Source organism: Blennius ocellaris (genome assembly GCF_963422515.1).
Source record: "Blennius ocellaris genome assembly, chromosome: 21".
NCBI lineage: Eukaryota > Metazoa > Chordata > Actinopteri > Blenniiformes > Blenniidae > Blennius > Blennius ocellaris.
The window spans coordinates 12130613-12154935 of NC_137670.1; the positions used below are offsets into that span (position 1 = coordinate 12130613).

Consider the following 24323-nt stretch of genomic DNA (forward strand, 5'->3'; position numbering starts at 1 on the left):
GTGTGACCCATACAAGCTCTCAGTGTTGACATGTACGCAGAGGGCAGTGTGCCTGGCTTATTTAACAGAATGGAAATTAACCACTTGTCACAAACCCTTTATCACATTCTTCCCAGAGTGCTAAGGGTTCACATTTGGCACCGCTGAACATCAACCGCAAAGTTCGCCTCTTCTTAGCAAAGGTGAATGACAGAGGGAGGATTTTACTCAATCCAGTCACAGGTGTGCAGACGCCAGAGGAGACCTGAAATTTGGACTTATTCAAATAGATGTGATCGGGCGGCTCACTTGTTTTGCTGCTCAGTGCAGGTTAGGAGGAACACGTGCTCTGGGGCTTGTCTCATGGCGGCACAGCCTTCTTGGTTTCGAATCTCCCTTTGGGCCCGTAAACAAGTCACGGCCCGTCACCCTGCAGGCACACAGGTCCCCGCAGTGGGGTCGTCCACAAGACTGGCAGACAGCCCTAATACCTCCCATTGTGATTTAAAATGCAAGCCACGGGAACATTTACATAATGATAAGAGATAGTAACATTTCTCTGTGGTGTCAGGTCTGTAAGCCGTGAGTAATGACGGGGATAATTACACAATTTATACAGGGAGGGGGTTGAGTGAGGCACAAAGGGATCTGCCCTATATCTGACCCACCTAATTAGGAGTGTATACCATGAGGCCTGGTGTCCCTATAGCGAGGTTATTCCAGCAGGGTCGGAACAATAAAATAGCTTGTCTTGGAACACTTTTGTTTCCTGTGGTTGATGAATTCTCATTCATCAACCACAAACACACTGATATGTGCATGTAGATGTACATATAGATGTAGTAATTTAATTAAAATGACTAATTGTATTATGTGTTTAATCTATACAATTAATCATGTGATCTACTCAGTAATAGAGATATTTTTAGGAATTTTAACTGATAACTGGTTTAATTCTACACAAAATACCTGGAAGGGGGAAGCATGTGTTTCTTAGTCCGCCCACTTCGAATTGTGATCCATTCCCTGCTTTCCCTGTTTCTCATAAAGTTGATTTAAAGTCGACTTAGTGTTTCCCAGAATAATCAACGGAGCTCTCTATCTCATGAGTGCAGTCCACCCATGTCACTATTTTAATTGTACCTTTGTGAGCTTCAGATTATCTCAGGCTGGCAAAAAAAAAAAAAACCTCCTTTGTCTCACACTGAATAAAAAAGGCCTTTTTGTCAAGTGGGGGCATGTTGGCGCACTTCTCTGGAAGATGTTGAGCTCTGTTGTCAGCATCAGTGTAAAGTGGATACACACACACACACACACACACACACACACACACACACACACACACACACACACACACACACACACACACACACACACGCACACAAACAAAAACATGCATGGGTGCACGTGTGTATGGGCATCCCGGATTATGTCATAGCACTGGAATGCCAACACATGACAAAAGGAGCAGATTGTATTAAATGAGTGAGAGCTAGGTACACAGCAATCGGGCAAACAAAAAAAAGAAAAAAAAGGAGAAGAAGCTTGTTTTTCTCACGAGCCGCGGCCTAAGTAACAGTGTCACAGTGAAGTCAGATAAGAGTGTTAAAAGAGGAGCAGTTGCAGTCGGGGCGAGCCTGGAAGACCATTCCTCCAGACAGGGTGCATGCCATGTGTTTATAGTTGACACACAAACTGTTTGGGGTTGAAAGACTCCAGTGCCAGAGTCAACACGCACTTGAATGGCACATAAAGAACTCCTTACTGTCTCTTCCTGCAGCCACGCCGAGTTCCTTGTGGATGCTTCAGTCCTAAAATCAACCCAATGTTCCACAATGAGATCCTTCAAACACTTTTTAAATATAAAATAAAATAACAATGTCCCTTCTGTGTAATGCACACATGGATATTTTAAGATGTAAATTATTCTTAACAATTGCAAAAGCTCCGAATAAAAAACAAAAAATTCTATAAATAGCGGATTGTGGTATAATCACACACTAAGAAAGCAGCAAGCTTCTCATAGAAGTGCATCTTTGTGATTAAAGGACTTTAAAATTGCTGCTTTTCTCTCCCTCCTCTTTAAGATGATAGCGGCTGACTGAGAGAGAAGATGCTGCCTTGAAGTGCGGGCTGGGATTAGTGGCAAACACAAAAGGAGCATTTGAAGAGGGCATGCCCGTCCCTATTGAAAGGCTATCATTTAGAGCCTTCAGCCGTTGATCATCTGCGGCTTACATGCCGGCAAACTGGGTTAGATGTTGATCAAGGCCTCTCCATACGGGGGTGTGTTTGAGAGTTTAGGCCACGGAGGGCTCCTGAGGTCTCTGGGGCTCAGTCTGTCTCCCCTCTCCCGTCTGTCTATTGGTATGCATCATAATAGAGGGAGGAGGCAGGGGGTCTCATTAGAGGCCGGGGGAGCACTGTTTTGGAAGGGGGCAGTAGAATTTCTCGAGGCAGATGCACCATCATCATCACACAGCAGCGAAGCTGAATAATAAAGCAGTGAGGGAGCAAGATGAATCACTTCAACAACACACGCAACTAGTTTTTGTTTGCTTCAGCAAGTCCTCCCCCCCCCCACCCCCCTTGAAACAACCAGCAACAACGCGACTCGTCTGACAATACAAAAGTGCCGCAGGTGGGCTGCGTCTTTTAACGGCACGACCTGCGTGTGATGTTCATTCAAAGTGAGAGATAGCTTCCCTTTACAACTTCTGACAACGGCTGACAAGCAACACAGAGGTACCTATTTTGAGGATCCCCCGAGTACCAAATGATCTCTTCACTTCCGTCCCGCCACCAAACGTCCAGGTTTTAAGCGGGTAAAATGGATTCCCTCTGGGGCAGCAACTTCCTCCGTCATCTGTCACCGCTTCCTGTCTGTGAGGAGCAGGTAATGACAGCATGCAGGTGTTGCACACGCTGGGTGGTATCAGAGAAAAAGTGTCAGGACTACAAAACATGTTGTTTTTAGCCAAAACACACTAATAAGTTTAACTGCTTTAACTTCGTCATAAAAAACAAAAAACAATTGTTTCACATTGCATTTTTCAACTTCTCTGTCACCACTATAGTAGGTTTCCTTCCTGCCAACAGGTCAAATGTGCCCTTATCCTGCCTTAAAGTGGTCCCTGAACCAAGCTAAAATGATTACACATTGGTCGTTACTCAGATATTTGTTCTGCTGCGCTGCACATAGAAATTGATGTTCCATGAACCCTGGATATTGTTCTCATAAGGTCACGGTTTGGAATTTCACGTAGGTGATGGATGGTTGCAGATTTACTGAGGAGCATATGGGTAAGCTTCTCACTGTACGAGATCACCGAGCAATTTTATTTTTTTTTTTTTTTTTTTTAAATGTACCAAAAAAAAAATTATACGAATTTTCATGTGATATTTTGCTTAAAAACACAAACAGTCTACCGTCATTACGTCAGAGGGAATCACAACTGGTTGGAGGGAACTTTCTCCTCTGGCTTCTCAGCAGTGTGTAAAAGCACTGCCATGGTTTATTATGACAAAGGTCACGGATAAAGGATGATCTGCCTACAGTTCTCTAATGTGAGAACAAAGACTTTGTCAAAATATATTTCTACAATGAAGTGAGCGGAGGGAGGATAGGTTACATTGTTTTGGGGATAGGTTTTCCAGACAGAGTGATGTGAAGACAGGCCCTGGCTGTGGATTTACTGGGATTCCTTCTTGTCCATTAATCCTCGTATCTCAGACTCTTTGGGCAAGTTCCTCAAGCCGGTAAACCTTGAACGTGAAGTTAATGGAGAGGCGGAAAAACACGACTAATTTTATCATTAAATTTGTACATTTGAATCATTTCAATATAAATGCAAAAGAGGTGAAGAAGAAAGAGCAGGACAAGTGGCGCTGGTGTTCACACGTTCTTCATGTGCTCAATAACTCAGCAGTTTGCACTGCGACGGCTCTTGCTCTGTATAAAATAATCCATATGGCTGCTCATCCTGTGCAGGGATCCCATGCCATCACCGGCCCATACGTTAGGCTCTTTATGGGCTTCGGATGGGGGGAATGATGAAACCGAATCGGGTCATGCCAATTGATAGACATTCTCCTCAGCTATCATTTGCACGGGCAATCCTTTTAAAGTCCAGCAGAAAGCGCCCCCCCCTCCCCTCCCAGCCACATCACCACTTCCCCAGAAGCTGTCATCATATTGTTCTCTTTAATATTTAACTTCCTCAAGAGATTGAGCTGTAATACAAGAAATTATCCCTGTAATGCCCACTGACTGCTACAAACAGATGTGAAATTTCAGGGTCGACCCAGACTGTAATCAGCCCCCCTATTGCTACGCTATCATGTTCCTCACTGGGGTCAGACGCACAGTCTCGCTTTTCTTATCGCCACTCAGATTTGTCTGTAAGCTAGTGTTATATGGGGTGTGGAGAATTAATAGGCTTTGGACACATTGAGAGTCATTTGAAATACTTAATGCTTTAAAAACCAACAAATTGCCAGATAAAGCACATGGTAATGTTACCCCCCAAAACCCCCACATCACGAGAAATGACTCAATGTGGTGAAAACATGCACAATACATAGTTAATGTCTTTTTAGGATTTGTTCCTTAGCAAAAGTTCCTTATTTTTTAACAGTTGCAATTTTACTTCGCAGCAAACAGGACTTAAATTTCCCACTTTGCTGAGTGATACATCACTCCACCTCGTGTCAGTCACTGGCCTCCTTGACGAAGCCTCCAGGTCCATTCAGCTCGTCTCCATGTCTGGCCTGTTCTTCCAGCCTCCTATTGAGCTAATAATCAACGCTGCTCTCTATAATTGACATTAGATGCCTTGTGGTGTATATCTTGTCCACTGAATAGAAAAGGGGTAAAAGTGATTCACTTCTTAAACATGGGCTTCTTCAATTAAGACACTACCTCGCCTTTGCACAGATGAGAGCCTTTGAGGATGAAACCCATCATTACGGATTTAGCCCACTAGGCATGTATGGGGACTGGGGCCACCCGTATTTTGCTGGGTCTGGGCCTTTACCCTCGGAGTCAGAGGCCCTCAAGCAGGCAGCGCAGAGACGTGGTGACCTGACTGATATTCATGCGAGTCAGGTAAATGGACCCTTCAGGCACAGGTCACTGGAGCGTCAAGTTTCTGAGAAATGAGGTTGAATCAAACGTGGAAAACAAAGTGATGGACTCCAGTGTTGGTATCAATACAATCATATATAAATTGTCTCTAAACAGGCAGCATTATTTTCAGATAGAAATTGTGGGGAAAAAAAGGTTTTCCGATGGTTCAGTTTTCCAAAGTAATGCCAAGGGATACTAAAATATCTTTCTCTCTGAGGTCAAAATGATTCACTGACTTCAGAGATTATTTCCTTTAGTGTGAAGACCAGTCGGACATGTTTGTGAATGCAACTTCTTGAAGAGTCGTGGCTGTGTTCTCATTACATTCTTGATAAGACTGATCAGCTTAAGACAACTTTACTTTCTGTTTTCTCCATATCAACAGGTCAAGAAACCAACATTCAATAAGTAATGAACCAACCACAAGTTCAGGCTTATCATTCTCATCCAGCCCAGAATGCAAGAAGCAGTGGACACACACACACACACACACACACTAGTAGATAATTTCATATCTAATTGCAGATTTCTCAAAGCTATGAAATATTATTACATTAATTAACCAATAGCAGTTCCAAATAATGAGTCAACCCAACAACTAATCTACATGGAAATCTATTGATTATACTTTTACATTTTCCACTCTCTGTCTGAATGTGGATGTCATTTTGTGAGCAAAGTGATACAATTAATTACGGTAAATGGAGTAAAATGTTGCATTATATAAAATGTGTATAGCAGACATGGAAACAAAAAAGGTAAAGAAGTTTGAAGTTGAAGTAAAGCACAAACAACAAGTACTTGGGGTACGAGATTGTTAATCATGTGAAATTGTGGAATTGACACATTTGCACATTAACAGTTAAAAAGTGAAAACTGAACAAGGAGAATCCTGATGTAAGGCCTCCGAGTATGAAAGGCTTTATATTGTATTCACTGGACATGATGAGGATTTCAGCAGAAAACTTGTTACTGTGAGAACCTGCTCCTGTATGACAAAAATCCTCTTTGTCTGATCGGTGGCCCTGCTCCACAGATAATAGAGCAAAATGTGGCCTGAGGGAGATAATTTGTTCCCAGATCTTCAGATCGCAATATTTTCATTTGAGCCCAGGAGGGGATCTCTTCAATTGCCAGCTTCCATTGTGTTCCAACAAGGGGCACGAAAGTCTTGTCAATTAATTTTTCTTTTATTCCAGACCACAGAGCGCCTGAGTGAATTCAATTATCAACCAATTAAGAGGTGTTTCCTTTTATTTACAGGCTTTGATTCCGTGCGTATCCATATTGTTTGGAAATAAGACCGAAGCAGGGTGTTAAATCACTTGAACATTTTCTCTGCATGGGCTGGTTTGGAGTTTTTTTCCCCCCAATAGCAAGCTCTCTGTTGTGTCCCCTTGGGTCACAAGCACAACAAAAGCACATTACATGAACTCTCTCGCCAATTGTTTGGCGGATGCTCGTACACAGTGGTACAAAAAAAGGGTGGGGGTGGGGGAAAGAAAAACAGGGGGGGTTTCACACAGACACACGCAAGACTGAGGGAGTTTTGCGTGACAAGACTTTGGGAATAGACGGAGACAGGTGGGATACTCAGCAAACAGGTCGAAACCAAGCGGGCACAGTCTGAGGCAGATCCAGCCCAGACAAAAAGCTGAACTTCTGAACCTGGTGGAAGCAAGTTAAAGGCCTGATTGCTTGTTAATGGGGCTATTGGAAGTGACAAGCGGAAAATGTCTCTGTCTTGCACACTTTACTGCTTACAGCCACTTGACTTCAGATTTCCTGACAGGCTTTGCTCTGCTTTATTATTTATCATTGCCCAGAAAACATTTGAGAACTTAACCTAAAGACCGGGTGGGGTGGGGGGTGCATTTGTAAAATAAAAAATAATTACCTTTTAGGGAGAGCTTTTAAAAGCGCGCACTCCTGTAGTCATAAAAATATCAGCCTAAAGTTGATAGATTTGTTGAACCTCTGTTGAACTGACATACAATGTATGGGATCTCAAAAGGACAAGTAGAAAGTGTTTTTTCGTTGGGAAAATCGAGAAAAAGTCCCGAATTATCTCCACAATCAAGACCAAGTTAGGAGATAAATGAAGTATACCCTCTGAATCACCATTTAAGGCTTCACGATAAGTCATTTCTCTCCATGAGTGTCCGGCAACCATCCTGAAGAGAAGTAGGGAAATGACACAAGTTTTTATATATGGAGTTAATATAAATGACTTTTATTCAAACATGGACGTGGATTTAAATAAACAAAACACAATTCAGTCTAAAAAATAACCTATATATCATGTTTCTTATCAAAATAATTTATGTACAAAGAGGTCCTCTTGTCCAACTGAACAACTAAATATGCACCAGTCAGATCTCCATATAAAGATGACGTAACGAGGGGTTTCCTAAATGGAAGAAAAACATAGAACACGAAAGCATTTTATTTCTATTGTACTGAAATATTTTATCCAGTTTTGATAGAGTTATTGTGACAAGCATCTCCAGTGGTTAATAAAAGTGTGAAAGCGGGAGACTGGCAGGATGCTAGGTAAAATTAAAATGTGAAAGCAACAGATAAGGACTAGAGAAGTTGATCTAGAACAGCCTACACCTCAGTTCCATCCCGGGTGTATATGAGGTTATTTACACTGAAATGGTTGGAGAGGCTCTGGACTGACGCGTAGTAGTTCATTCTGTTGTTGTCAGAGTTCAGGGGGGAGATTAAAGTGGGCGAGTAGGAGCCGAGTCCTGACATGCCCTCTCTGCTCTGAGTCTGAGACAAACCCCCGATATGTCCGGAGCCATAGTCCCGCTCCGCGCCGCGGGGCGCGTCGCCACCACCACCGCCGCCGCCTCCGCCGCCGCCGCTGCCCGCCAGCAGCGAGTTCACGTTGGACATGAAGCTGCCAAAACAGGGACTGTGCTCCGCGGAGGGAGACGGCGAGGACTTGGGCTCCGTGGAGGCCGGGGATCCGTGCAGGCTGGGCGGGGAGGAACTCATGAGGCTGGCGGTGTCGGAGAGTTTGTGCGCGCCGTCCTCGGACTTGACGGGGAGCGCGCCGCTGTCAGCTGCGCTCAGTTCTGACCTCCTCTTTCTTTTCCGCCTGAAGTTCCCGTTGTCGAACATTTTCTCACAGTTTGGATCCAGCGTCCAATAGTTCCCCTTACCTTGACGAGAAATACAACAAATGCACACAAATTAATTATGTTTTAATGAAATAACATTTATTATTTTAGGTATGTCCTCATAAGCATCAGATTAAAAATGTGTCAATTAAAAAAGAACATTACGAATCTCACCAGGGTCATCCTCGTCCCGTGCCACTTTTTTAAAGCAGTCATTCAGAGACAAGTTGTGGCGGATTGAGTTCTGCCATCCTGCCTTGCTTTTCTTGTAGAAAGGAAAGTTGTCAGCCACGTACTGATAGATCTGACTGAGGGTCAACTTTTTGTCTTGGGCGTTTTGTATAGCCATTGCAATGAGCGCAGAGTAGGAGTAAGGCGGTCTGACCATCTTGAAAAGCTCCTGCTGGCTCGATATAGACAGCCACCCGAGGTCTGCTCCTCCAAACCCGGTGGGAGGCGGCAAGAACTGCCTCTGGTTCGACCCGTATCCGGACTGAATGTAGGACGCGCCGTTGTTCCCGGAGAGGTACGGGGACGAGTTGAGGCTCGGCCCGTTCAGCCACAGGTACGGGTTAGTGGACGGGGCGGTGTATTCTCCCAGACCGTAGCCGGAAGGATGAGCCGGTGGCCTCTGAGGGTGGTGATGGTGGAGATTCTGCGGGTAAACGCCGTAGTTGTCGCAGTATACGGCCATGTCCAGGAGCTCCTGTGCGCTGTGGTGCTGAATGGGGCTGTTCTGCTGGGTGGATGGTTGATGTCCAAAAGCATTCATAATCCGCTCTGACCAGATTCCCAGATTCCCAAACCTAAATTCGTGACTCAGTCTTTCCCCACAGGACTGAACTTATCCTCAGAAGGGGGAGTATTTATGCGAAGCGCCGAGGGACTCCACAGGTAGCCCATTGAGGAAAACTTTGGCAATAGTCACACCCCTCTTTTCTGTCTCGCTAACCCCAAGGAGTCACCCACTCTCCCCATGAAAAGCAGTTTACTGGAAGATAGAACTTTGTGTTAATTGTGAGATTTGTCCTCCTGAAAGCTCGACAGTAAATTGTCAAGATGACCATGGCTGTGCGTAATTACGCATGGAAGACCTGTGCCGATTAAAATTTCCTTTACACTTTAATCCAAATCAAATCCTGTCCTGGGAATTGTGCATTGCGCAATATAGCTTTACATAAAATCGATTTGTTTCTGCCACAATAATTGAACAGCAGACTATAAGTGCAATGTATTGAACTATTTAATTAAATGAGGTTCCGCAGACCGCAGGCAGATGTTTCAGTTTGTTTTAACTGATTTGATATGAGCCAAATACAAACAAGGTATGCGCGTGGGTGAAAGACATTTTCCCCTTAAAAATAAATATTTTTTTTGTTAAGCACTGTACAAGTGTAGCATGTTTCCCGTCAGCATGCGATTCTCTCAAAATAAATATCCCGACAGGCCTCCAAAAATATTACAGTGTGCAAGTAAGTGTTTTTTGTTTGTTTGTTTTCTTTGCTTTTATTATTTAAAAAAAAGAATAAACAGCAATATGTTGGGGGGAAAACATAGATAAAATTGACATAATTATCACCAATAATCATCTTTGGAAAAAATGTAATAAGGATGTTGCATCAACTTACTCAAAAAATTAAAGAAGAGCAGCTGCGCTGTGTTTTTGACAGGGCATTTATGATATAATGATTCTAAGAAAAAAATATATATATTTTAATATCTAAAGGGTTTGTAATTCGAAAAGACCATTTCCAAACTTTCCAAACCTGGAAATGTGTCCCCTATGTGTCTATTATCACTTTTAATGAGTATTTTATCAGTTGGGCTTTTTTTTTGTTGTTGATTTGTTTGGTTTAGTTTTTCAAATATAAGGAGCAATCAGCACAGTTTGTGCATTAACTGGGAGCATAAGGCGGTTTAAGGTTCAACGTCGACGTTATAACAATGCTTAGAGCAGGAGTGTCAAGCCATGTCATGACGGACATAAATTCTAAATCCGACCGAAGCGGCACCTTTTTCAATATGTTTCACGTGTTATGTAATTAATAAATATCTCATTATTTCTTGATGACGGGTGAAGTTCAACCAACAGTTTTTAAACTCACTCTGGAGTGTAATGACTCACTGCCGACGTTTACAAAATCGAGACCTTCCAGTAAATTCTAAATATTAATTTATTATTCCCCCTGGCGTCTAGGCCTGTGGCCGACCCCGTGGAAAGTCTTGCAGGTTTCTGCTGGACTCCTGCGCTAATCGGCAGAACATTCCTCCTCTCCATGACCTTGATGTAATTGTTTGGCTCCAAGGTGTCGTCCCGACCACAGGCTGTACAGCAGCGGTGAGCGACGGGCTCGATGGGGAAGAAGTGGCATTTAACCCCCAGATGAAAACAACACATGTCCAGGGACTCCCCTGGCAAAACACAGGCCATGGGAGAAAGCAAATTGTAAACCCCACTACAGCTATATGGTTTGCTACGTATGTGAGCTGCAATTATAGATCAATGTGATATTCAGATTGACCCTCATTTTTTTTTTTATCAATTAGTTAATCAATTAATTAAACTGAAGCAAAAAAAACCAACCCAAAAAACCACACACATAATTTACAAATTCTATCTAATCACCATGAAGGCCAAGAAGCAGGCTCAACTTTTGCACTTAAAGTAGAATCAGTATTTGATTAAAGCATCTGATGGAGGTTTTCAAAAAGCACATACGTTATCAAATATAATATCCTCAAATATCAAGAGATGCATGAGTGTTGGTTGATTGCTCCTTTGCAGCCTAGGTGTCATCAGCACATGATTGATTGACAGGAAGGGCAGGAAGAAATCCATCTAAAAAGCAGATTTATGAGAAGATTTAATCTTAGTTGTACAGTACAAACTGAAAATAGAGCACTGGTGGATATCAATCCATATAAGTCAGGGTCACCAGGAAGGCCAGAGCTGCAAAATCCACACAGGAAGACCAAAATTGAACCATGGATATTCTTGGATTTTGCATCAAAGCAAATCACATTCCCACTTTTGTGGAGCCCCACATGAATTGTTAGCATTTACAATTTCCCCTCAGGCTAAAACTGAAATTTCAGGAAGTGAAAAGGTAACTCCTGAGCTTAGAAATGCCATAGAAATATGTGCTGCTCAATATTATGAGACGCATTTGCTCTCGCGGGATGCAGAGATGAAATAATTAGAATAGTGTCAATCTCAATAAAATGGTTTAAATTAGATCCGTCAATATTACTGAGGATGCTAAATAACCCACTGCTTCATCAGGTGCACAATTTTAAAATGTTCAATATGTGAAATTGTTCTTTATAAACCAGATGGATCATCACACACACACACACACACTCACATTTATGAATGTGCTTTAAAATTCACTGATTTATTTGGACTGGTGGTTAAAACACACGATATACACAGAAAACGGGCAAATGATGCATTTGAAATATCCTCAAAAATACTATCCATGGTCTCCAAGAAGTGAAGGAGGCCCTCCCACAGATTATGATTTTTATCATGGGAAAACCTTTCAGACAAAGCAAACGCTGGAAAGAAAAGCTGGTGCAACACAGAAAATAACTAATCTCAGAATACATCTTAACAGATGATGTAATCGTTTAAAAAAATAAAAAATGTTTAGCATTGTGTGACTGACATTTCATAAGATGGATATATGCTCAGCTGAAAACATGCTAAATTAATTTCAGTCTGATGTTGAAGGGCTGTGTGCATTCTGTGTGTTTAAATGTTGATCTGAGCTTTTAATTGATTTCTTTTGGACATTTTTATGATAAGATTTTGGGCTCGGTGCTGGATGTGAAAAGGTGGACAGACTTGGAACTCTCGATCGCCTGTTGTCTCCACCAGCTGAGTCACAGCGCCCCCTTCAGGCTCCTTTCTCATGGTGCAGTCGGTGCGAGCATCTTCTTCTTCTTCTTCTTCTTCTTCTTCTTCTTCTTCTTCTTCTTCTTCTTCTTCTTCTTCTTCTTCTTCTTCTTCCAAAAAGTCCAAAATTAAACGGGGTTTTTTGTATCGTATGTATGTTTATTATAATAATAATAATAATAATAATAATAATAATAATTATTATTATTATTATTATTATTGTTATTATAATTATTATTATTATCATCATCTTTTTCTTGGTGGTTTGGTGGACCAGACTGGAGTCTTTGTTGGAGTCGGTTTTAGCCCACAGGCCTTATGTTTGACACCTCTGACCCAAACACAACCTACATCAGTCAGCAATGACATTACAGATATAAAATGTTTTTACAATCCCATTTTCACCTATTTAAATTATGGTGCATACAAACATTGGACACTTTTGTTAGTGTGAACAAATCATTAAAAACCCACATCTTAAAGCACTGCTGGGCTTTAATCTATTGTTTTACAGGACAGACGCTTTAACCAGCTGAGCAACAGCGCCTCCTTGTGTCTACCTTTTGGGCTGCAGTAGAACTGCAGACTAAAAGCTTAGATGAAAGCAGACTTGGAAGCAAAGCTACCAGAATATCAATAAAACTAGTTGAGATTTTGTCAAGTCAATACATGTATTGTTTCTGTATAAGCACTCTGTGAAGGAGGGAAAAAAGCTTATTATGATATTTTAGGTTCAGAAAATTCCTTTTAATCTGCACATACATAGGTGAGAACTTTCTGGAATGTTAAATAAGAATCAGAATACTTTAATTATTGCAGGAGGAAATGTATTATAATTGTAAATTAATTTAATTTGTAGCGTTAAGTTCCACTACTTCTGTTGTTATTAATCACATTCTCACACACACACACACACACACACACACACACACACACACACACACACACACACACACACACACACACACACACACACCAAAAGTGATGGCTGCACGGAGTTCAGTTCTACAGTAATTTAAAAAGAAATTAGATGTGTCATCTCTTCATCAGTCACTAAATAAAGTATTTTGCATATAATCTTTTTGTTCAAACCTCCAGAACAAAGAGATTTAAACTGATTTCAGGCACCGAAGTCTGAAGTTGTGCATATGGACATGGTACTGAAATGTAAAATGTTTTGGGGCATTTTATTTTCACTATTTGTGCTTTAGAGACTTACATTTTCTACAAGATGACAACATCAGGACATAAAGAATGTTTTTCTTTGTATAAATCTGTCACTGATGAAAAACTGTGGGGTGAGTAAACATTCTCTCTTGATTTATTTTAATTTGATGATCTCAGGCTCTCAGTTAAAAAATACATGCTTGTACATATTCTTGTGTTTTCCATGAGTGATTATTAAGTGAAATTAGAAGACAAAACTCTGCAGCCGTTAGTAAAGACTGCGTGTGAAATGACTCCAGTAACAGTGTGTGTGTGTGTGTGTGTGTGTGTGTGTGTGTGTGTGTGTGTGTGTGTTAAGACTGCAAACCAGTATACCAGGTGGATATAAGTGAAAAGATCACCACACAAAACATCAGCTGTTTACTCTTTTTACTTTAAATTGTCCAAATTACAAAATAATAACATGAGCTCTACTTCATCTACAAAATAACAGAGTATTTATGACTGTAGTAAGCATCATCGATTTTTTTTTGCTCTAACAACCTTTTAGACATGCATACTGTTGAGAAATATAAAAATATAAATATAAATACATCCCATTAATATTCTTAATTAATCAATGACTAAGATTTGAAATATTTTATCATAAAAGAATTAAAATGCAGTTGAGTACGATAAGGCATTAAGATGTATCACAAGAGCTGTACAGAATCCTAGAGTAGAGGTATTATTCTTTTTTTTTTTATATCTGAGTGTAATGGAGAAAACCTAAAATTAACTCATAATCATCACTAATTTTCTCAACAGGAAGAACATTTTTTTTAAAGAGAGAAAGGGGGAAAAAAGGAAGGAGGGAGGGAGAGAAAAAAGAACCAACTCTACAAATTTCAAAGTAACATATGAACACAAAACTGAGAAAGCACTCCAGTACGAAATCAGGATTTGTTTACGGCGTACGCAGTGGTGTTGTCAAACGTTCATTCATTGTACTCCTCTGCCTGACGGGTGACTTTAGAAGCCCTTGCAACGCCTCACATCACTCACAAACAAACAAACAAACAAACTCAAAGCAACCGAAATACCCGACGGACAGGTGACCATTCACTACGTGGTTATTGTAGAAAGAGAATGACTGGCGATCAAAACATCATGTGCTATACAGAGAGTTAAAACCACTAAATCTAATGCATAAGTCTCACTCGCTTGACTGGTATGTAGAGAAAAAACAAAAAGGACTATGGCGATGACAGTTACAATCAAATGAATGGCCAACGATGTTAATAAAAAAAACAAAAAAAAAACAAAAACAGATTCTGAGCAAAATCAACAATTTTATAAATATTATTGTTTACTACTAACTAACAGAGTGGAACTGCTGAAAGTTCGTTTTGCCGTGACAGCTCCCTTAACGATAAGCATGACTGAGTGAGCTTGTTTTCATGCAAAAGGTAGTTCTTAGGTTCCAGAAGTTGCCATGTCAGAAGCCGAAGTGTTGATTAGCTGTTGTGTTGTTGTTGGGTTTTTTTTTTTTTTTTTTGGAAAGGCCAGATCCAAAGAGGAAGACTCAGAGCAAGACAGTCCCAAGAAATCTACCCCCCCCCCACCTTTTTAAAAAAATACTCGACGAATCTCCAAAATTAACATTTTAAGGTGCGCGAAACACAACTTCGTTCTATCTCTGTACCTTGAGGAAACTAATGAATAAAGTACGTCCCACAATTCCACAACACTCACTGTCATCTGTCCTGATCTCTGAACGCCCCGACTCCATGACACTCAATGAAATGGCGATACAGCTTCAAAAATCAAATGTTGATTTTTTTTTTTTTTTTTTTTTTTTTTTTAGTCTGTCGACACACAATCTAACATGCGATAGAAGCCGGGACTTATGCACACCCGAGCACACCGCATCTCTTCGAATGCGTTTTCCTCATTCTGAGGGCCGCAATCCTTCCCTGCTACTTCCTGACGCGAGCCATTTGGATTCTTAGTAATCGAACTGCAAAATGGAGGTAAGATCAGAGCTGGTGTGAGATATACAGTACTTGGTGCACTTGCAGAGAGCAGCCTGGGTTGAGGATGGGGGCAGGGGGAGAGAGAGAGAGAGAGAGAGAGAGAGAGAGAGAGAGAGAGAGAGAGAGAGAGAGAGAGAGAGAGAGAGTGAGCGGGCAGAGAGGGGAAAGTAATACAGTAGATGCTCATAATACCACAGTTTCATATGAATATGTAGATTCACCAACACATCCATGTTTGTCGTTAGTGTCAAAAGTCCTTTTTGAATCACTTCAGCTTTTCTCTGGTCCTCCCATGTCTGCGGCAAAACGTGCCGTCGAGCGCCGACCGGTGTTAAACTCCCTCACCTGTAAGTGAAGAAAGCATCTACAAGTATCCTCAACCTTCTCTGAACTCCACTCTGCTGAGGGACGGGGACTTCTTTTTTTTTTTTCTCCTCGTCTTTAAGTCGCCGAGCTCCCCTCTGCTAACTGTGAGTCTGCGGCGCCGCGATGCTAGAGCAGTCCGTGACCAGCAGGTCCACCACCGTGTTCCCGGTGACGTAGACGGTGGGCGCCGTCACCATGTTGCTGAGGGACACGGAGCTGCTGGCGGCCAAGTTGGAGGCGGCGGGGTTGGGGGCGCCCTGGTTGTTGCCGTGGGTGCCCATGTGCCCCTGGAGCTGGGTGGGCGTCTTGCAGTGGACGCCGCACAGGTGGCAGACGAGGACGCCGCCCGACGCCGTGCCGCCAAAGCCCCCGGGGCTGTCCTTCCACTCCTGCCCGTGGTGCTTCTGGGCGTGGACCCGGAGGTACGTCAGCGTGGTGAAGCCTGAGGGGCGAGCGGAGACGCTGAGGTCACGGCAACGGTCGAACATGGAGTGCGATAAACCAAAATCAGCAATATAAAGTCAACAAAAATGATCATTTAACAACATTTAGAGAGTTTGCAATTGTAAATACTGCAATTACTGTAGTAATGAGTGAACTTCAAGGTGGGAAATGTGCATGTTGACTCGTTAACAGTTTGCTGGGAAGATTTGAAAACAAATAAAAGTCTTATCCTCAAAGTTGAGATCAATGTGGCTTCTTGTTTATTCCGTCTTCTTCGTTCAGATAAAGTATATTTTCTTTTCACTGACTTTAATAACACCAAATAAACTACAACTGGGCCAGACCAAACCATTGTACTATTTAAGAAAAATGTTTTCAAACACATGCCCAATATTTTTTTATTGAATCTTATTTAATGGACAGTTTAAGCAGATAAATAAATTATACTTGTTATTTAGTGGCACTAAATAACATATGGCCATTCTATTACAGAAGAGACGTGTGTTCCACTCAAAATACGTCTCACACATCTTCATTCACAGTTCTGGCCACGAGGGTGGGATTTTTGTGGCTGTGACAATAATTTAAGTTTCAGTAAACCAGTGAAACACAACATCACGCAGTAAATATGACCTCAAACCAAATAAGCACAAAGTCCTATGTGATCTGGAAAGTTGGAGGGAAGCTGAGCAATTGAGCTTTAAAACACAGATCTTATGTGTTATGTGTCTTATGAACCTGCTGTTTTACCCAGGTGTATGAAATCTATGCTGCAGCAGCTAATAAACTACGACTTCCAAAGACTTTGAACTCATCAAGTGGAGGAAAACGCAAGCAACAGCAGAAAACAAAATATTCTCTCAAAAGAACTCATCTCTAAAGGAAGAATACTGCTGAACTAGCAGTTATTGTGACCGTCTGACATGTGAGGAAATATATTTATTCTAAGAAACAAACAAGAGGACCTACAACCACAGTCCAGCGATCACGACAACCTTTGACCTTTGACCCGACGCCGGACGGCGAGAGGCACGCTTGACGTGAGAACGTGAGGCGGCTGTCATGGACTCACTGCGGTTGCAGAGATGGCAGGCGTGGTGCTGCGACTGGTTGTGCACTCTCATGTGATCCGTGATGTAAGCCGCAGACAGGAGCTTCCCACAGATGTGGCAGGGCACCTTCTCCTCGTGGCGGATCATGTGCGCACGGAGACGATCCTTAGTAGCGAAGCTGGACTCGCAGGTCTGTGGAGACACGGAAACATTTGGCGGTTGGAGACGAACGAAATGCAAAAAAATCTTCTTTTGTGCACACCGGGGACGAAACGATTTACACTACGATGATAAATGTGGGGAATGTCCTGTAACTGTGCGCATTGCATTTATGTAAATGTGTTTCATGGCGAGGCCTTGTTGTCTTGTTTGTGTAGAGATCCAGGGTTGAGGTGCTGCGTAATTACAGTGTGATTACAACAAGGTGCCAGCTCCGGGTTCTACCATTCAAATGGGCTTTTTCTAGTCCAGTTTCCATGGCAACATCTTCGGTGTTCATTTGTTCACGTCAAAGCACAAAGAAAAGATGCGTCTCGGTGTGGACTCACACCATTACGCTCCCTGTGGAGGAAACCTTTCATTTCTAAAAGTGACGACATGTTTTCGAGCCGGTGCCTTTTGTCAGGGTTCCGTTTAGGGCAGGCCGGAGCGCCGGCTGAGCTTTAAAGCAAATCTTTAACCTCCAATCCTCTGCAACGCTGAGAAGAAAAGTCCCGACGCAAGTGGGCTGAGACGAGAAAAGCGCCAAACACGAGTTAAAGGAAGACGTACTGGGCATTTGAAGGGTCGCTCCGAGGAGTGCACCTGCCTCACGTGACTGTTGAGATGGTCGGGCCTTCGGAGAGAAAGACGGAACGTGTTAGAACCCAAAGAGCAACACGTCTGGCCCTTTTTAGGACTGATAACAAAACCCCGCAAAAAAAACCCAAACTTAAACCTTCACTGGAGCTTATCTATACTGTCTTCTGGGAATTTTACACAAGGAGGAAAAGGATACCCAAGGTGAATTACAGCAAAATCACACAGAAACCCGATACATACAATGTCAGCTGGGACAGTGTAGAAGACGCACGTATGACAGTATCACCTGGAGAAAGCTTTGCCACAGTGCGGACAGATGTAGGGTTTCTCCACGCCGCCCTGGTGCGAGCGCACGTGGTGACTCATGCGGTCCTTCCTCTTGAAGCGCTGCTGGCAGATGGGACAGGAGAAGGGCTTCTCGTCCGAATGGGACAGCCGGTGGCGGTTGAGGTGGTAAACGTCCCGGAAGGCCTTTCCGCAGGTCTCACAGGCGTGGTTCTTCCTCACGGGGTTGGGGTTTGGATTTGTGGGCCGCTGAGACGAAACAAAGATTAAACACTCTAGAGTTGAGGTAGAAAGTAGAGAAATGTGCACTAAAATGCTCAACTTCACTCCAAGGTTATTCAAATCAGTGCTGAAATCATGCAATAACATACAGATGCTCTGCACGTCGACTCATTTGTACCGATGTCGCACGTCACCACTTGTGATTTTCATGTTAGATGAGACATTTTACGCCAGAGTTTTTTTTTTTTTTTTTCTCAATCCGCTGTCACACTGTTTGTGTTACAGAGAACATGCAGGGGAGCGAGGGGGCTTCTAGCACTGTGTTTCTCAAACTGAGGAGCAGTGCCAAACACTGGGATGGAAGTAAAGGGTCCCAGAACTTACTATCGTTCATGGATTTTTACTTTTTCTTTTTCACAAGAGTTTAACACGCTGAAGGAGGATCAGTCAAATATGAAGCAGGCGACATACAGCAACTGCCCACGAGTCCCGAACCATCCCGGTGGCCAGGCAGCTTAAGAAACAACATGCTTGAAGGTTTTGGGGTTGACGACAGCCATCTCCACAAGGCCCTGACCCACCTGTACTGTCGCCCCTGTGGCCATGACGACAGCAGCAGGAGGCGGAGCATGAGGGTGAACACAAGCCATTACGTTTGGCATGGCAACCCCTTCACCATCCTGGCCACCCAGCGGTGGCTGCTGAGCCGCCGCCAGCACGCCGGGAGGGGCGAGAGAGGGAGGCACGGAGAGGTGCAGCAGGGAGAGGGGCACCGTTTGCCTCTCCGCCCTCCCCCCGGCCCCAACCGCCATGACAGACGGGGCCCCCGCCACCGCCTGGCCGGCCGCTCCCTCCTTTGCTCCCTCCGCCTGCTCTCTGGCCCTGTCCTTCATGCGTACCCCAGTGTGGACCGACTGGTGCCGCCGCAGGTTGTAGTTGTTCTTGAACTGCTTGTTGCATATGGCACAGATGTGCTGCACGCGGGTCGGCCGAGACACCGGCTTCACTGGGGCTGAGGAGGAGACACAGAAAAGGAAAGGTTAAAAGATAGTTGTTGTTGTTTTTTTTATAGCAAGCTTCCACAATAAACTGCAGCATGACATTGAGTATCATATCAAATATATCCCAGTGTAAACTGTTGAAAACATCACGTAAAACATGTCTCTTCTGGTGATTTGCAGAAGAAAACATGGTCTCCCATTAATCCCGAAAAAAGAATAGAAAACTTGCAACGACATTGTATTTAATCTCTTATTACTCTGATACTTTCGTCTTAATAAAGTGCCACGGTGAATTTAAATCAACTTCTCTTTGAGCAACTAACTTTGATTTGTCAATAACCAAAAGAAACAGCAAGACATGAAATAGTCAAATGGAAATGTTTTCATTACTGTTAAGGCTCCATTTCAGAGAGAGAAAGCTTCATTTAGGACTAGTATAATGTTGCCATGTTTCATTTATATCAGAAATCACTGATGCCGCTTTGACTGAGTGCATCTGCAGAAGCATTTCCATCATTTCTTGAGACATTTTCCTGCTCCTCCTTTTGGACCTTTGCGATCCGTCAGGCAAAACATAAGCGAAGGGTAAAACTATACATCCTATTAAAAAGAAAAAAATATGTGGGGATTAACTACCATATATTTCATTATAACATCCCCCCCAAAAGAAGCGTCCTGTCTGTCCACATGTCCCCTGTCCTGCATCACACCACTAATGTCCCACTTGTTCTCATCCACAGGTTGGAGAGTGAAGAGTCCCCTCACCAGGCAGAGGCTCCTCACTCAGAGCAGTCGTGTCCACAGTCGAAGGAGGCTGTGCTATGTGCTCTGTGGGTGGGGTCTGGGGAGAACTCGTATGCACCGGCAGGAGCTCTGATTGGAGGCTCCCCTCCACTTGGTTCTGGGTGGGAGTACTCTGGAGAAGCAAGGAGAAGGCCATCACCAAATGTAAACACAAGTCACGGCATTATCTCTGTCGAGACGCCGCGGTGTTCGGCGGGGCTGCGGGACGCGCAGAGTTGCGCGCCGTCAAAGTTGGGGGAGAAAAAACGGCTACGAGCTGGACGAGGCCAGCCGTGGCCGCTCGACGAGCCTACCTGGAAGAGAAAATTGCTCCAGGCAGCATCCATTTTGCGCCACAGCGATGGAGATTATAAAGTCAGCTGGTGATTGAGATCGAGGAGAGCAGTCTTTGCATGGTTTGTGATCGGCGCAGCGACGATCTGGGGGGGGCGCAGACAGTGCGCCTGTCCTGCGGCACACACACGCACAAAAAAAAACCCAAAACAAAAAACCCAAAAAGAAAAACGGGCTTCCGGGATTCCGAAAAAAAAAAAATTGTGAATAAAAGTCGTCTGCAATCGTATGTTTTTTTCTTTTTCTTTCTCTCTGTCTTATTGAGGTAGTAGCCTTTAGTGCTGTGAATTAAAATGCACGCCGCCGTTGAGTAATGCGGGCTGCAGTACGCAGGCAGGCGGGCGGACGGGCAGCGGCGGAGCAGCAGGCCCCCGCCGCTAAACGCTTCCTCTTTGACTTTGCTTTCCAACTTTCAAAACCCACTCCGGCACCAAGCTGACTCGCACGCAGCCACACACACGCAACAAAACTACTCTCAAAAACAAGACCACAACAAACAAACAAAAAAAAAGGAGAGGATCGCATCCAAGAGTATTACACTTTAGCTACGAACAAGAAAAGCAATCTACGTGAAATAAATGCATTTTTACGCACGAGAACACATATGGGTTATAACACACGTATCTGGTAGCACGGCGGGTCATGCTTTGTTTTTAATTTATGGATCTATTTTTTCCGATTTGCCCCCCCCAATAGGCCAATCGGGTGTTTGTCGAAGCCTCGTTGTTGGATTCAAGCCGTGACCCCGGCGCGCGGCGCTCTCGCCGGGCCGCAGCCTATCGCTCCACCTCGGCCGTTCAGCTGCGAGGATGTCATCTTTCTTTTTTTATCGCCCGCGCTCCCTCCTCCCTCCCTGTCTCTTTCTTCCTTTTCTTTTTTAATTCCTCTTTCTTCTCCCCCTCCTCTCCTTTTCTCGCACCGCTATGTCCCACTTGCTCTTAAAGGGATGGGGTTTCCTCTCTGGACACCCCCCTCTCATTTCCGCCTGTCGGCAGAGTCCGTCCTCTCCCCTTCCTTCCTGCCTTGTTTAGGCCGACGCAAAATGCTCCGCTCTTTTTTTTTTTTTTTTTTTTTTTTCTTTTTTTCCCCTTCTCCTCCTCCTCTCCTTGCTCGGGCCTGAGCGGATCTACAGCGTTGGGAGAGAAAAAAAACAAAAAACAGCCAGGACCACTTTCCATTAACTGCGAGATGACAGACGCATCTTAAAGGGCAGTGCGCGCGCGGCGTGCAGATCCTCCCAGCCAGTAATAATGATGTCAGAGATACAGAACGGCACGAGAGCGGCACACAATGGATGGATGGATGGATGGAATAATGTCAACAACAAATATGTCTGCTTTGGGGGGGGGGGGTAAAGATTAACCCTTTAATGGGCAACTTCCTTTTCTGATTCCTGAAAAACTAGATAGATAAATAGATAGATAGATAGATAGATAGATAGATAGATAGATAGATAGATAGATAGATAGATAGATAGATAGATAGATAGATAGATGTTCTGATTATTCACAGTTGTGTAATTATTTTGTAGTAACAGCATGTAAAGGAACATAATGTACAAGTTATTTACAGAATAATGACCGGAATAAAAAGACAATTCAAATGGACAAAAATAAAACCCCATGAGTCATAACAATTAAGTGAAATGTTACATTCATTTTGATTTGTGTCTGTGAACTGCAGTTACTATTTTTTTTAAGCTATACGCTAAAATAAGCTACATGCAAACCTTGATTTGACCCTGCTGTAATCTCATGATTTGCATCCGTGTAACTGAAGTGAATATTCTGTAAATTGCACATCAGTCCATTTTGAGTATAGATTTCTTTCTGTTATTGTGTTTTGAAGAAAGGGGCACCCACTATCACTTTTATTTTCTTTGGGTTCCTTTTCGTACAATGGAATGGGCTTTCTTCTTTCTGCTCCATTTCATTCAGAAGTTCTGAAAAAATAGTCTTTTATTGTATTGAATTGTAAATATTTTTTAAAGTTAATGAAGAAATTTAAAGAAAATATTTAAAGCAAAAACATGAAAAACGTGTTCTGGGTACTTTTGTACTAGTTAGTAGTGTTTCATTGAGCTCCAATCAAACAGGGAATTTCTTAAGAATCCCCTGATTTTGCCCTCATAAATAGTGAATAATAGTGTTTTAAACAACAGATCATAACAACCTCAATCATCTTTCTGTCATAATAGTAAGTTCCAATGAGTGCCACAAATGGTTAGAATATGTACTTTAATTAAAAGCATGCTAGAAAATACGTATCAGTATTAATGGTGACTGATCATCTCTCGTTAAGTGATGACTAGTTACTAAAAGTTAACTAACTTGAAGGGGAGCACCATGAGAGTGGTGGTGAGCAGGCTTTTTTTGACCGTGAAAATATTTCTCTGCATTTAACCTGCAGTGAACCTGAGCTACACACACTGTGGCTGCTGCAGTGTAAATAACACAATGTAATACATTTGTTATATGACTGTCAGCCAGTTAAAAAGACAAAGCTAAATAGTTTTAGCTGCTAGTTGTTTTTAGTTTAAATTATAGAAAATTTGTAATTATTGAAATCCAATATTGACAAGAAGCATTTATTTAATTTGTGACCAAAAGTGGAAAAGTACATAATTAATTGTGATACAACAGTGAAAAGTTAAGATTTTAGGAAATGAAAAAGGCTTTGTATTCTATTTTTAATCCTCGTTAAATCTCAATAAAATGATAGACCTGCAGCCCTGGAATAAAATTGATTAAGGCCATCTACTGTGCACCTTCTGTATAATATTGATAATATTGAGCTTTCATAAATGTCCAATAAAAAAAGTGTTTGAGGAAACACTTCCTCAGTTTGCACATGTAGGATCTTTTTTTCTGATCTTTTGCTCCATGCAGTAGTAAAATGACTGAAATATAATGTATCAACAGACTATATGATCTTAAAGGTTTGATTTCAGAGAGGATGACCTAAATAAGACCAATAAACAGATTCAGACATTTCAGCATTGGATAAATTACTTTTTATGATTGTAGAAGCTAATACAGCAGAACTTCTGAATATGAAAAACAAAAAAAACAAAACATGAGTCAACCAAGTCAAATCAAGACAGGTTAATGTGTTAATATCAATTTATTATCTTTTTTTAATTACTTTTTAAAGCACCCCATTTCTTTTCCAATACATGTGTTAAGACCCTTCTTCCTTCCCCTCATCAAGCTTAGATTTGCTTGATTTGAGTATTTGATAAGAATTTCAGCCCCCTAAAAATCTCAGCACGACACAGACATCTGTGCGTCGCGTCTCCGTCCTCCATCCGTCGCCCAGGCGTGATGCAGACTCTCCCCGATCTGACAACCGATCCCCCGCACACAGAAAGAGGCCTTCCCGAACCCGCCAGTCTTAGTTTATATAAGGAGTTTATGCATGCACTGAGATTCCAACCAAGCATAAAGTAGTAGGTTATACAGGGAATTGTCTTGAGCTGGTGTTTCTGAGTCATACAAACATCATGGTGATTATCTTTTTTTTTTTTTTGAATTAAATTAATAATAATAACAACAATAATAACAATAATAATTTTTTTTTAAAACAACAAAAAAAGAAAGTCCAGTTGTTTCTGATCCCCTTCAAGTAAACGGAGACCCTGGAGAAGTGGGGTGGGGGGGTCACGACCTTTTGGGGGGGGGGGCCTCAGAAGCTTCAT

At 42.6% G+C, this 24323-nt stretch overlaps 2 protein-coding genes across 3 annotated transcripts; both read right to left on the reverse strand.

Moving 5' to 3' along the window:
• Window positions 1-7717: 7717 nt before the first annotated feature.
• foxi1 (forkhead box i1) lies at window positions 7718-9013 on the reverse strand (the record flags this gene model as incomplete). Its single annotated transcript, XM_080517735.1, has 2 exons — window positions 8413-9013; window positions 7718-8280 (listed from the first exon to the last, which is right to left on the reverse strand). Exons 1-2 carry the CDS (start codon window positions 9008-9010, stop codon window positions 7718-7720), a joined length of 1161 nt encoding a protein of 386 aa, XP_080373861.1. The 5' UTR covers window positions 9011-9013.
• Window positions 9014-13750: 4737 nt separating this feature from the next.
• On the reverse strand, window positions 13751-21550 carry mazb (MYC-associated zinc finger protein b (purine-binding transcription factor)). Of its 2 annotated transcripts, none has more exons than XM_080517719.1 (7): window positions 20587-21550; window positions 20255-20405; window positions 19388-19500; window positions 18268-18515; window positions 17952-18015; window positions 17201-17372; window positions 13751-16126 (listed from the first exon to the last, which is right to left on the reverse strand). In XM_080517719.1, exons 1-7 carry the CDS (start codon window positions 20617-20619, stop codon window positions 15783-15785), a joined length of 1125 nt encoding a protein of 374 aa, XP_080373845.1. In that variant the 5' UTR covers window positions 20620-21550; the 3' UTR covers window positions 13751-15782. The 2 variants fall into 2 exon arrangements, with proteins under 2 accessions (XP_080373845.1, XP_080373844.1); XM_080517718.1 differs by having other exon boundaries at window positions 19070-19500.
• Window positions 21551-24323: the final 2773 nt, after the last annotated feature.

What these genes read in the sequence shown, in the direction of transcription:
- mazb (XM_080517718.1), bottom strand. Translation starts at nt 20,619, where the DNA reads ATGGATGCTGCCTGGAGCAATTTTCTCTTCCAG. An exon ending in GGAGCAATTTTCTCTTCCAG is followed by an intron (nt 20,406 to 20,586) that starts GTAGGCTCGTCG and finishes TTGCTTCTCCAG; the next exon opens with AGTACTCCCACCCAGAACCA. An exon ending in CCACAGGGGCGACAGTACAG is followed by an intron (nt 18,516 to 19,069) that starts GTGGGTCAGGGC and finishes GTTTCGTCTCAG; the next exon opens with CGGCCCACAAATCCAAACCC.